This window comes from Panthera onca, chromosome C1 (assembly GCF_046562875.1).
Source record: "Panthera onca isolate mPanOnc1 chromosome C1, mPanOnc1 haplotype 2, whole genome shotgun sequence".
NCBI lineage: Eukaryota > Metazoa > Chordata > Mammalia > Carnivora > Felidae > Panthera > Panthera onca.
The window spans coordinates 171,740,925-171,755,911 of NC_138346.1; the positions used below are offsets into that span (position 1 = coordinate 171,740,925).

A 14,987-nucleotide genomic window follows, 5' to 3' on the forward strand; every position below is an offset into this window, starting at 1 on the left:
AGACTTCATTCTCAGAAGTTACTTGAAACTACTCTCCAAAAAGAGAACCTCCACCATTTAAAAGAAGGGGAGGAAAAGCCAACTAAATGAATCAGAGACGCTAGTAACCTACTAACTTTTTATACAATATGCGTCCGTGCGAAAATCTTGCTATGGTCACACAAAGATACCGAGCGGCTTTTGCCAAATTCTTATCCAGAACCCTTGCTTGACCTTAAGCGTTTGTAACCCACTCATCTTTAACTCCCAATTACTTAATGCTAAAATTATGTTCTCAGATCTACGTTGGTTTCCATCAACATCTTTAATATCTAATACTATTTACAAATTGTGTTCAGCATAAAAGATATTTATGATTTTCACTGCTAATCTGCCATGGTGTCTGAGCCCATACAGCTCTGTTGAATAGGATGCTTACAAAGGTTTACATGCAGATACATAGTATCTTAATTACTCATTCTATAGTGAGCTCTTTAAGCATCTCCATTCCTCACTCATTTGGAATGTTTAAAAATGCCACGGAGAAGGGCTTGATGTCATCTAAACACTGAAATCCATCTGTCTATGGCCCTCTTTTGACTTTACTCCTTCTGCAGCCAAATTTTTCACAAAAGTTGATGAGAATTTGTCAACCTAAGGACTTGTAATGTCAGCTCCTTTGAAAGGCAATGGAATATTTGAAAGTGACAATGATGGGATCCTGCATGTAGAATATTCACTGCATGTAGGAGTTTAAAATTAAATAATCCCTTTAAGATTAAAATACGCAGAATTCGAGATGCTTCCAATAGGGGAAGAGGCAGGCACATAACAGCAGAGACAGTTCTGAGTTCCCCGTAGTAAATAATATGTCCCTAATTTTGAAAATTAAATAATTGATATAGTAGCACAAGTTCCTATTATCCACTGACAAATAAATAGCTTTCCATACCAAGAATTACCACTCAGATCAAGCTATAAAACTCACCACAGATACATCTTCCCCAACAGCATGAACATGTTGCACTATCCAATCATGGGCTGGCAAAATTACAAAAGGAAATAAAATCACCCAAACCATAGCAACAAAGACAACAGCCTGACAATGGCAGATGCTAAACAGACATACATACAAATTTTGAAATTGTATTCGTTTTTAAAGATACGTCTTATTGTTACTTTTGTTTCACCTCACATTTTTAACCTACGAAAATAGCCATTAAAATATTTATCTGAATATATATGCTCTGAAAACTATTTGGTCTGGAAACTCATAGGTTATTGGGACCACCATAAACACTCATCAGAGACATCAAAAGGGATGCAGTATGGGACAATGGGGTGTGAGTCCTATTTTTTTATTCCAATCCTCTTGTTTCCAATTTATACTTTTACTCATGCACTTCAGTTTTCTCTTTCTGGCATAACTGACAGTGACTCCGAACAACCCTAACTTTTAATTTATTAGCATTTCTAAAAAAGCAACTTAAAAAGAAAGCTACATTTCTATTTTATTCAATATAAATTCAGTTCAGCAGCTTATTTTTTAAATAAACCCTAGAAGAATTAATAGACATATAATGAATGTAGTATAAATTATAATTACTGGTCTTTTTTTCTATTTACAATTAGAAAATTCATGTTGAATGGGGCTTTGAATTTTTACACTGAGGTCATTAAGAATTAATCTTGCTTAAGTTTAAAGATATGAAAATAAGGGTATTAAATATATCCATCAATTAATCAGTCATTTAAGGGCAGTAAGATGAACCTTGTTCCTATTTTCATTTTTTCTTTCTCTTTAATATTAAAAAACAATTTTAACAAATAAAACTCAATGTTTGCTTTTTTTTAAATAATGATACACGAGGCCGTAATCAAAGGATCTGTTTAGAGTAATGTAAATTTAAATTTTTTTATCTAATCATGAAGAGAAGTTAGAAATATACCTTTTGTGCACATAAGAAAATATGTACAAATTTTACCTCGTAAAATATTACGTGCAATTCTAATTTTTAAACTAATGCTTGCTTTAATTCTCAGTGGCTTCCCAAAACACCTAGAACCAATTCATCTATCTTAGAAAAAGGGGGGGGAGGGGATCTTAAACCTGTTATAGTGCTTGTATTCACTGAACTTCAACATTCTTTTTTTTTTTCCAATATATGAAATTTATTGTCAAATTGGTTTCCATACAACACCCAGTGCTCATCCCAAAAGGTGCCCTCCTCAATACCCATCCCCCACCCTCCACTCCCTCCCACCCCCCTGAACTTCAACATTCTAAAAACAAGAAAGAACAAGTCACTCCAGACTTTGGACCCCAACACTGACAAAAGCATAAGAACATTTTCTCCCTCTCTTAGCCAAGTATGGACTCATTCTGTGCCTCAGAACTGGACTCCACAGTTAAAACGTCTCCATGGGAAGGGTCTGGATTTTGACTTTTTTCTTTCCCTCTGATTCAAGGTAGGTGTGAGATACCATTTAAATGACACCCAACCCCCACACGACAGGATAAGAGAGAGGGATACAGAGTGGATCTTAACTGTAAGTGAAAGAGAAGTGGGTTTGGAATCAGAAGGCCTCGGTTTCAATCTTACTATACACATGTCACTTGGACACTCTGAAACTTTATTTTTGCCTGCACAAATGAAGAACACATATTTATTTACAATATTGCCATGAATTTTTTAAGAAAAGAATAAGAAAGGAAGAGAGAGAGAGAGAGAAAAAAAAGAAAACTACCATGTATGGCAAAACTCAGGAAAATGCTTGCCGCAAAACAGACAACTCAATAAAAGTTCACCTTCCTGCCTTCCTTTCTTCCCCCATGTCCTTTTCTTTACTTTCAATTGATCTAGGTCCAAAATATTTACCACTAGGAAAGCGTGTGAAAGACATGAAGAGAAGTAAGTTTAAAGGTCTCAAAGAACACTGAAGCTTTTCTACTTCAATCTCTAGCTATTATCATTGCCCTGATCATTTCTAGGTTTGGGATTAGCAATATATTATGCTTTAAGGAAGACCAACACAGGCCAAGGTACGTATCAAGAAAAAGAGAACTTTTGTCTCTTAATTTTGTCTTATTTAGTTGTTTTTGCAAACAGAACGGCCAAAATATCCTCTCCACGTGGTTGTCACAATTTGTCAACTGCGGACTTCTTTCCCTGCCTCACAAGCCATGTTTATTTAACTAGAATATTCATAGGAGGGCTAGTGCTGTTATCAGAGAAAATATACTTTGACACTGTGAAATGATCGTAAGGACACATGAAGTGTCATTTGCTAATATTCTGGGAAAGACCTAGGGTAAAAGTTGTTTCTGTCTTGGCAGCAGCTAGACAATTCTGCTAAGTTCAGAGGGAGTCTAAAGTTTAGATCAATAATCTGTATCTTACAGTTGCCTACACAACAGCCAAAATTTTGATAACACTGTAAGTTATCACTTTAAAAAGCAAGATGGTAATAATCGTAAACATCTCAACAGTCCCTTTCCCAAGTTTATGCATGTCACAGTGTCCCTTATGGGACCCTTCAAAAGATAAAAAGAATTTTCGCAAAACTTTTCTTTTCTAAAATTTTGAATAGGAACTCCGAAAGCCCCAAACACTCTCTGAGTCTGAAACAAATGGTGCCAAAACACGCACGCAGGGGGACGGATTATAAAATTCTCCACTTGATACCTAGGTGCTTGGGATCCTTTTACAGTCACTACTTAAACCAAAACACTTTGAGAGCATCTCCATTTGCGATCAAATTCAGTTTTGTGTTTCTTCACAAAGCATGCCAGTTCATTCATTCTCTTCCTCCTCCACCTGACTTCTTCCTTCCCCTTACCCCACACCTCCCACCTCGCAAGGATGTAGAGTTTATAATATATTTAAAAACAAGATTTAACCTCTAAATAAAGATGGGGAAATTATTGCTGAGATGGTAACAAACTGGTGTTTGACATTCTCAGGGAATTCAATCTGTATTTCATGTTTTTGCTTCTATTCTAGCCTCAGAATTGCTTTCAATAATCTATATTAACATTTGCAAGCAATTAGAATGGTTGCTGCTTCTGTGCAAGTTTTTAAAAACTGACAGGCCATTCTGCATCCTGTGGAAGCAGCTTGAGGCCTTAACCAAGTGAAACACCCAGTCCTACTGTGTACAGCAGTGACCACAACAAAGGCTGTGGTTTCTCCCACACTAGCCCTAAATAGGTTTAAATTAATGCTATTCATCACTGGGTGGAAAAGAAGACAAGGCAAATCTAAGCCAGCAGCATTGGGAAATTTCTTACCAACATTCAAACCTCTTAGCCATAAATGAGCTGACCTCCGTTCATAAGTTTACTCTGAACAACCTTTCCTCCCTATTCCTATACCCTCTCTGCCTTTGAATTTCCATCTTTTTCACTACATTCTAGACAAAGGATATTGTTACTACCCTCAAGTTATGCAAACATTGAAGGACATAAAAGCCATATTTATCTCAAGTTTGTGGACTGTTGGTGCTGTTTCCTTTAAAGAATTAAAAGACAAAAAAATAAATGAAATTTTCTAAAACGGTGCATATACCAATAATTTGGAATGGACCAGTCAGCCACAAAATCTACCTTGAGTTTAGCTTAAGATTACGGTTAGAGTTTGAGACAGGGTGGTACTTACTCTTTTAATTTTAAACGTCACTGTATATTAGTCTTACTCCCTCTTTTTCTGAATACAGCTTATTATTCTAAATCCCAGAAACTAGCTGCACACCCTTCTACTAAGGAGTTTACTGAGGTACTGAAAAAGCGTAATTACATAATGCGTCGTCCTAAACTTGAACATAAATACACACATACGCATGTATGCCTGCTAACAAAATATACTGAACGTATTTTAGATATGCAATACTGATGCAAACTAATGCAGTAAGTCACCTAAAAATTAAGCAATTACCGTAACTAATTCAGCATAAAATTATAAACTATAACAATCTAACATTAGTCACTTAAAAATGTTTACAATCCTTATTCTATATGCTCTGCTAACCTTACACATATAGTTACAGTGTATTTAAAGTAACAGCTTTTTAAAAAAAGAAATCATTTGCAGTGCTCTAAAGAGCACTCTGTGTGCAGCCTGAATGTGCACACACATGTACACGAAGCACACACACGCTCATACACAGACACTCCCAATCTTACACCTGCTCTGAAGCAGTAGGAAGTGAATTCTCAATCTGTCAACATGACCATCTGGTCTATCTGCATATCACGGCTTTCTCTATTACTATATGAAGGAATGGCAATCATGAAGCCAAAATAAAACTAAAATGCACCTGAATGGGACTATCTCTCCCTTTGTTGATATGGAATAATACGTGGCACATCAGAATAAAACTGGCAGAATGTAAATAATTTAAAGGGAGCATTCACAACAGCATGATTAAATGAGCAATATGGTGCAAGTAATGTGGTCATCAGTAATACTGGCCGTACAGGTTTACAGAACAGGTACCAGACTTCCGACACACCGCAAACAGCTCTTTCAGTGAGTGACAGGACCGTTACTATTCCTGGTCCAAGCAAAACTAAGCAAAGGGAGCAGCAGGGCCAGCATGGAAGCAGCCAGTAGCTGCTGTACTAAAACAGTACTGTGCAAAATTGGTCACCTTCTACCTTAAAACTAACACTACTCGTGTTAGGACACTGGGACAAATTCAATTCGCTCTGTCACTGGCTAATCAACAATTACAGTAACTACCTGACAAATTTCGGTCATTTAGTAGTCTTTCAAAGCAAATTTTAAGGCTACTAAAAGTACTTCCAGTGTTAGGAAATTCCTCATCTGCAAAAAGTGAAGATGCTTATTGCAATTTAGCTTTGGGCCTTATGCTGCTCGAAAATTAGCAAAGGCCTTACTTAGTTGATTTAAATATAATTCTATTTATTTAATTTTACTTTTTAAATGTCTCCACACGGCTGCCTCAGAGCTTTCATTCCACCTCACAGCAGGTAATAGCTATCAAAAATAAATTGTGACACTATCATTCTATAGTTTAGATATAGCAACTCACCTCTATCTAAGAGAGGAGTCCTTAAGAAGTCGAACCTCCCAACAAAATTTAACGAACTCAACTGAGAATCTTTCTAGAATCTGATTACATTACCAGAAGTTATACAGACGCAGTTAAAAAAAAAAAAAAAAAAAAAAAAAAAAAAAACTCTCCAGAAAGTTCTCGGTTGAGTGCCTACTAATGAACAAAGGTTAACTTTATCTAAAAGGTCAAATGCCTGGTGGCTAAGGTTATGACCTTAACAACTTAAATTGTGACCTTGCCACGTGCCGGGTATATTGTAGATTCTGATTCAGATCATCTGGTAAAGACTGGTCATAAATTAGCTTTACTGTTACACGCCCACAAAGAAAGCCATTTGCCACAATTCCATAATATCTCCAAGTTGTCATACGATACATATGGAAGGACAACTCAAATAAAGACCAAATTAAGGGCATAAAATGGTTTTACTCTTTTATACTTTTAACGAGATGAAATTCTCAGGCTTATGGAATCACTCCAATTTCATTACCCTTGTTACTGTTTATCAGCCACAAAATTCAGACAGTTCTAACACCACTGGATTTAGAGGGGGAAAAAAATTGGAAGGTGGTTTATGTATTGTATTTTAGCATCTCAATCAGTCTTAGGAGAAATCACCTCCACTTTTAAAGAATGATTGATTCTGCACTAGCTTCCAGTATTTATACGTGTGTTCTAAGATTTCAACTTCCTACCAATGAAAAGGCTGAGGCTTGAAGCAATAATTATTGTACAAGTTTTTAAAAGGGAAAAAAAATCTTATTTTGGGAGCTATGTAGTGGGGGAAATGGCATTTTGGAAGGAAAAAAAATCCAACATTTTAAGAGAGAGTGGGAAAAAAAATTTACTAAAGGTGAAAAGGCCACAATGGTTTTGGCATGTTTCTTGAAGCACGCTTCAGAGTCTCTGCCTCCTGCCAATACTGGCAAGTTCTCAAAACTTTTAAGGAGGTAAAAACATTGTTTAGTGTTTACAAATCTTCAGTATTATAACAGATGCTTGTCAAATCAGTTGTATGTAAGTTGACCGATCTACCTCGTATTTGTATTGGCAACTAGCTTCCCGTCCACAAATAACAGGTCTCTAAATCTCTTAAATCAAATTTGAACTATTGTCAGACAAAAGGCCCTTAATATTTTCTTCTGCAGCCGTCCTGTTGCGTGCACAGAGAAGCAGCCATTACTGCACTCCGTGAAAGCCAATGGCCTAACACTTGGCTGCCATTCAGGCCTAACAGGGGATTCTGGGATACGTCAGGAAAACCAAACCGAGAGGTAGTCTGATCCACGTTGCTGTCAATAAATCTTTCATAAGCAATAGGGATGCTAACTCTCCTAAGCAACCTTCTACCTGTCACGTTACCCACATAATCCTTCAGGTATTGAGACAACCAGCCACCGGGTGAGCTCAAGGATTTGCAGCAACGGCACAGGAACAAACGGTCAACAACGAAGGAGAACACATGTAATGGCAATCACTGGAGAGCCTGCGGCTCTTTAAATCTAAGGGAAACGTTTGTATCTCACACTGAGAACGATTCTTCTTCTCACCCCGACAGAGGTCACTGGTACTTCACCTCGACGTACCTGGTAAGGAAGCGCAAGCCACGGTGTGTGTCACCTGTTGGTACCCTCGTTTCTCTATGCTGGCCAATTAAAGCACTGGCGACAATTTATAAATGATTGACTTTTCTAAATATCAAAAAGATTAACCCCAAGATCTTAAAGGGTGCTCCCTGAAAGCACCTGTAACACCCATCCTTTTTTTTTTTTTCCCGCACCTTGCCTTTCCCTGTCAGAATCTCCACTTATGTACGCAAATAAATTTCTTAAAAATTTAACTCTGCTTTTTCAATAGAGAGAACAAAGTAACAATAGGGTGAAAGGGGGATTAAGAAAAGGATACTTGTTCCTGTCTGGAGGTCATTGGAGAGGTGCTGCCTTTTCATTTTCACTACCCAGAACTGGCTAAAGCAACAGGCGCTTCTTACAATTAAGTACACATTCTCCAAAACCCAAATATTTGAAACACTTACAGATCACATCCTCTAAAATACTCATCTATCCCCTGCCAACAGAATGCAAATGATAATGTGACATGCTTGCAAAGTTAATTTCTCCAGTTTCTTATGTAAGGACAGATGGGTAACAAAAGTTCTCTTTCTAAAACATATATTGAGGAAAATAATAGAGAATAGGCTATCAGCTGACTTTAAAAAATAGCTCGCATTTTTAGAATTAAAAACATTCTGCAAAACAGTACAGTGTTGATCTTACAGGTAACACCTCTCTTCTTTGTGGGGAGAAAAACATGAATATATGAACCCCAAAAGAGCCTACTGGTAGGATTCCACAACCTTCTTTCTTTCATCTGGCTCAAGTAACTGCCATGAAGGTAAAATCCAGCAAGACCGATATGTACATATAAAAAGTCAACAAGTTACACAAGACCTGAGCTTTCACATAACACAATGAACCTTTTGTCTAAAACGAGGCAAAAGAAACAAAGTAAAAATGCATTCTTTCAGTCAGCCTTCAGTAGTTTTATCCTGAATGCTACTCTAGAATGGTATAACATACACAGGTAAAACATGCCTTGAAAACAGCCTTGAAACAATAAAGAATTTTATCACCAATCAAAGCAACTCACTCCATCAATGATCAATATCAATTTCTCAGCACATTCATGCACTACCCAGGTTGGTTACTTTTAAGATTAACCTTACCATCAATTGCGTAAAGAGTTGGTTTGTTTTTCCTTCAGCTATCTTAGACAACAATGCGAATTCCTAAGTACAAAGCTACTCAAGTTTGCGTATTAATGTGATTCTTTTTCCTTCATAAATGATCAGCAATTTGACAGTAATCTTACCACATCTTCTTAATAAGCATGGGGTCCAAGAGGCCCCAGTAGGTTAAAAACACTCCCAGAAGATAAGCAACTAAAAATACTGCCTCACCACCAAACTCCGTGCTTTTCAACTAGATCACCTGCCATTCAAAATACCCCCTTTATGAGAAAGGTGTTATGAGGCTTCTCTCGCCCATCATCAAAAAACATGGTTTAAACATACCACAGAACTACCAACACCTCTGACAACACTACTCGCCAAGAGAACTGAACTTGGGGAGAATCCTCTCAAAGCTATGCTTTTCCACCTGAGTGAAGATGCCCCCTCAGACACCGGGGCTTCTGGCTATTCTGACTTTGGTTCACCTTTGCAACCACACCTGTCTCTATGTATGTGGCCTGCCACTTGGAGCGGGCCCGAATGGCCCGGCACATACAGAGGTCAGCAGAAAAGAAACACACGAGAAAGCAGAACAACGTCTCACCATTGCACTTACCTGCTGCATGCACAAAGTATGCCAAATATAAATCGAGTTCCTTAACAGAAACCCCTATGTGATGGGGCTGCACACAGAGCCCTGGATTCGAGCACTGTGGGGACTTTACAAGGCGCTCACCATCAGTACTTTCGAGCGGAATACCTTTAAATAAAATCACCATAACGAGGTCCAACCTCCAGACTTTATCTGCCTGGCGAAGGCAGTCAATTCTTCGCATCTTGCCTTTCTGGTCTGGGTTGGAAAGAACACAACATGGAGGCTTTTTCCCTGTAACTGTAAGAACAAAATCCTCTCGGTACTCGGGGCGGATATCTTTCCGTAACTTGGCCAGAAGTCGAGATGCCCACTTCTGCTTGACCTCTGGTTTTTCACTTAGCAACTCATCCTTCACGGCTCTCTCTTCTTCTTTTGACATACGCTTTTCATGTTTTTTGAAGTATTTTCGTTTTCGGGCCTGCAGGTTGAACCATGTGTAGGCGAAGGCTCGGACGTGGGGCAGAAGTGCTTCAATGAAAGGATGAAACTCATCCTAGAGAGATGAACAAAAACAAAAATATAACTACAATGGAGACAAAAGGAAACAACTTTTCTTCAGATGGTCATTTAAAAAAAAAAAAAAAAAAACAACAAAAAAAACATGCTTATTTCACTTGAAAGTCGACTCAAGCATTACCTTACCAAAATTATACAGAGGATGCCTATAGGGAGTCTGAGGGGGAAAAAAGAAAACTATCAGTATCATTTCTCACAATCTCGGCAAAAAAAATTGCTAAAAATCTTAAAATGTTTTGATATGTTCACCAAAGTGCACCAGGTTCTATTGCCAGGCTTAGGTCCCAAATCCTTTAGATAGTAAGTGAAGTTTATTGAAATGCTTATAACGATATATAATCTTAACCCTATTTCAAGAAAGGCATATCTAATTTTGCTCCAGCCTTGACCTCACTACTTGTAGTACAGCCAGGGCTCGGCCGCCAGATTGGCAAATCCTAAACATTTAGATGCCAGTCAATGTTTATGGAAGTCTAGGAGCAAAAAATCATCTCCACGATCAATGAAAACAAAGACTTTCCCTCTAAAAATATTGCCTGTAGACTCTAATCTGTTTCTCAGTCATTTTGGTAACATCTTAATTCCTTCTTAAGTATTACAGTTGCGTATGATTTTTTTAGTCAAAAACTTAGAAAAATTTGGCGTCTACAAAAGAAGAGATGAATTTGATATTCTTCAGGCTGAAATAAAAGATCTATTTCCAAGACATACTTGCTGATACTGTGGGAATGAAACAAAAAGGAAGAAAAGGGGGGAGAAAAACAAAGAAAAGCGTACATGCCAAATAGTAAATAGAATGCGTCATTGTGACAACACGGTTGCAACTAAATACAGTTAATTTCGTGAAATGCCTTCAGGAATAATCGTCCCTAAAAAAAGAGAACCGTTATTTAATTTTTGAAAATAATATTTCAGGCTTTTTCTCACAAGGAAATAGAGAAGCTGGTACATTTAATGTTTACGAGACTCCAGGAAAACCCTGTACGGTTGCCTCTTAAAATGCAAGTAATTTGAAAATAAAATTCAATTTAAGATGTTCACATTTTTCTTACTGTCCTATGAAAATGTTTGATTCTTTTACTTGATGTTTTCTTAGGAAATATAAATACAAAATTAAAGAAAAATTAAACAGTAACCTCCACAAAGCTTTCTGAGTACATCTAACTTTTGATTAACCAACCCACACTGATCTTACATAACTTCTCTCCACCGCACAAACCCCCAAAAGATAAATTATTTACTTTCAAATGAATGAGGATAAGAAAACCAAAGAGATATTTGATGACTTTTTAAAGAAGGGTGTAGAACAGACAAATATTATAAAATGCATTCTTTTTCAGTTTGTAATATCCATCTAAATATATACTTTGGAGGCACAAGTAACTGTAATGTCCAAAATATTATTACTATAAATTATTAATTTTTTAAATGTTCAAATGTAAATGGAGAGGTTAAAATTGGAAAAATATTTTGCCAATTTTCCAAGACTGTTAAAACATTATAAATTATAATCAATCATGTAAACACTAGACGACTATTTTTAAAGCAAGTACATAATAATGCAATACATAATAAATCATTTCACTAATTGACATTTATCTTTTTCTTCTATGAACCAATTCTAGGCTCTGCATTTCAAGTTTAGCTTTGAAAACTGCTTTTATTCAATAAAAATCCAAAAGAGAAGTCAGCTTTTATAACATATGTGCATTCTTTAAGTGGAGAGGAAACAGAGAAAAATACAAGAATTAGATTATCCTTTATCCATAAACATTTTTTAATTTCTGATGTCTGAGAATCTTTCTCACTGCCATACTTTAAAAGACAGAAATGGGGTGGGGGAGCATTTTTCAGGTCACGGTTTATAAGGTATACACCAAACCGCAAAGCATTTAAACATTACTAAATTCTGAGCTCATCCTTGAAATGCTCTAAAATACATAAAACTGGGGTTTGGAACAGTCCTTCACATTGGCTGATTTTCTTACATACACAGGACATGCTAGGGACCAAGGCTCTGTGGTATCATGCAAAGAACTCCTGGAGTCTGCCCTAACTACAAAGTGAGCTTTCACCAAAGGGAGGATTTCATTTTAAAATCTCAGCCCCATTTTACAAAGCAAAGCATAACTACACTCCAAACAATCCACATTTATGTTGAAATGTTATCTCACTCAAAAGGTTTATTAACGACAGTAAACATTTTTTCAAAAAGCATTCTGATATGGCATTTAAATGTTGGAAGAGACTCCTACTAGTAAGCTTCTCACAGAACTGTGAGCTGCGTTCATTCGTGTTCAAAAGGATTTTGCTTACCTGCCAACCAAATGCCTATCTATCTCATCATAAAAACCCTTAAATGAGGCCAACTATGTCAACTAATCGTTAAGAATAATCTAAGTCCCCAATTTTGCATCAAAAGTATTTACGACTTATTACTCCCCAAAGGTTTCAAGAATGCACCAATAAAAGTGTACACTATTTTGTATAACTTTACTCCCACTACCATTAAAGTGCTAGTTATCTTTCTCACCTCACGATCAGAAATATTCTAGATCATCGAGAGTGAAAACTATCGTTAACTTGTAGGTAATGTCGAGGCACAGCATAAATTAATTTTGAAAAAAGAGTATGCCCCTACAAATCATGTTGCTACACATACTGCCATACGCTATGTAATATTCCAAAACAGTCAAGAGAAAATAAAGAATATGGTACATATGTACTCAGTGAGAAAGTCAGAGGCCACCAATGAAAACAAACCTGAAAACCTGTTTCAAAAGCGATATGACTTGGAATCAGCATCTTAAACGTTGATCTGTTTGTAAGTAAGCCAAGTTTAAGAACCACTGAGCGCTGATATTTCTGGAACTACTTTTTAAAGGTTCACCTTTAAATTTCTACTGGGTTATATCATTCCATGGCCAGGTAAAGGATGGTTACTATATGCTTGTATGGTTTAAAATAAGATGTCTGACATTTTCTTCATAAAGTTTTAAAAATTGCACACACATACATGGAGTTCATTCTTTCATTTAGAGTACTTTGATCACTGTGCTGACTGGACTTTCTTTAATGACCAATAAACTACCTAAGTTTGTCTTTCTAAAACTGGCTCTAGAGCTTTGTAGGTGTTCCAGCAAGTTGAATAAAACTGTAAATCAATTTTTTAAAGAAGACCTCAAAATCTATGGCTCTCATTCACTATTTAGTGTACCTTTGCTTCACAAACTGTTACACTGTTTCCTTTAGCGGTGTTTCCAGAAGAAGGCCTAGTGAATGTATCCATCACACTGCCAAATATGTTTAAAAAACAAAGCAAAACAAAACAAAACTTTCTTAATGTGATAATAGCTCATGAGCCAAGAGAATCCAGCTTTGTCAAATACCTGACTCTGCCCTGGGCCTGCACAGAGACACAGGTATTCTCACATATGCACCAACCCCAAATATAAATGTATCTTTCGAGAGCTCACTTGAGAAGAGGCTCATGGGTCTGCTCAGGTCATTCCCCACTCTTGCAGCACCCTGGTATTGTCTACACATTCTCTGGGTGGCAAACTTTGGCCAGCAAGAACTTGAGGCTTCGTACTCAGCGTTTTCACTAAAGTCATAACTCACTCAAATTCTCTGACACTTTGCATCTTATCCATATGCAATTGTGAACCTTGCCAGAAGTGGTTGGAAAAGTTTCCTTCCTAATTCCACCAGTTCCCAAAATAGGAACTTTGGAAGTTTGCTAGGGAAAAATAAAAAACTTTTACAATAACTACAAGCAACTGCTACCCATTACTAAGGCTAGGCCTAAATCCCAAACAGACCATTTCAACATAAAAGATGCATTTTTAAGAGTCTTCCGAGATCAAATAGCCGGTATGATTACTGTTCGATATTGGAATAAGAAAGGATGTCATATGAAAAATAAATCCAGAATCTAGAAAGGAAAAGAAAAAAATTATTGACACTTTTTTAGCCTTTCATCAAGTATTCCGGTTAAACCGTTATCTCCTGCTAAATGAAAGCAATAAGTGGTAGCAGGTTTTTTAAGGGAGTGGTAAATAAACATTTTATATGAAGCATACAACTTCACGTAGGTGATTAATGGTCAGATTGCAATGTACCAAAACAGCATGAAAGCTCACACTTTTTTTCCAAAAAAAAAAAAAATGCTTTTAGCGCAAAATCACTTTGACTTCATGCCTTTTACTCAAAGAAAATAAATAATATATTCAAAAGGGTCCAGATTTGGAGCCGTGAAGTAGCAATATTTTGCCTAGGGGTGGTGCAGACAAGAGAGGGATGAAAAGGGAGGGCATGGGAAGGAGGGGCGGGGGGCGAGAGAGACCCACGCTCCGAGTAGAGTCAGCAGAGTCGGAGGGGAAAAGTTGCCCCCGTCCTGCGCGCGGAGCTGCCCGAGTCGCGCGGTGGCGGGAGGCGGCGGGGGGGGGGGGGGGGGGGGGGGGAGCCGCGTCCGGCCCGGGTTGCTGCTCGGGCTCGCGGCCCAGAGCCCAACTCCGCCCGGCGCTCCCCAGCCCGCGCGGCCCCGCGGCCTCCGCCGCTCGCCGCCCTGCGCAGCGTGGGCTCGTCCCGGCACCGAAACTTTCACTCGGGAAAGCGAGCGGGCGCCGAGCTGCGAGGACGCAGGCTCCACCCGGCCGGCGCTGGGGGACGCGCGTCCACGCAGCCCCGCTCCGCCGAGCTCAGGGGCCGGCTCGCCGCCGCCCGCCCGCCCGCCCGCGTCCGAGGGGCGCTGTCCCGGCCGGGGCCCGGGACGCCGGCCCGCGTCCCTCCCGCGGCCGGACCCCAAAGGCTGACAAACAATAAACAAAAGTAAGAGTTTGGGGAGGCTGCCGCGGCGCGGGCTCCGCGCGCGGGCCGTGGGCGCAGAGGCGCGAGTTCTCCCGCACCCGGGGGTTTCGGTTGCCCCGAGCGTGCGGGGCGTGCGGTGGGCTCCGTCGGCGGCCCCCTCCCCGGGCGCCGCGGAACTACAGAAACCGGCCTGCCGGCTGCAGAAACGCTGAGTCCAGA

At 38.8% G+C, this 14,987-nt stretch overlaps 1 protein-coding gene across 26 annotated transcripts in view; it reads right to left on the reverse strand.

Moving 5' to 3' along the window:
* The window catches only part of NFIA (nuclear factor I A), a 370,701-nt gene that overhangs the window by 349,965 nt on the left and 5,749 nt on the right, over positions 1-14,987 (reverse strand). For all 26 annotated transcript variants that reach the window (XR_013557570.2, XR_013557582.2, XR_013557572.2 and 23 more), the window contains exon 2: positions 9,405-9,936. Coding sequence is in view for 9 of the 26 variants with exons in the window: in XM_078451853.2 (XP_078307979.1) it covers positions 9,405-9,936 (532 nt within the window). In the remaining 17 variants the exon portion in view is untranslated. The remainder of the gene's footprint in view (positions 1-9,404; positions 9,937-14,987) is intronic.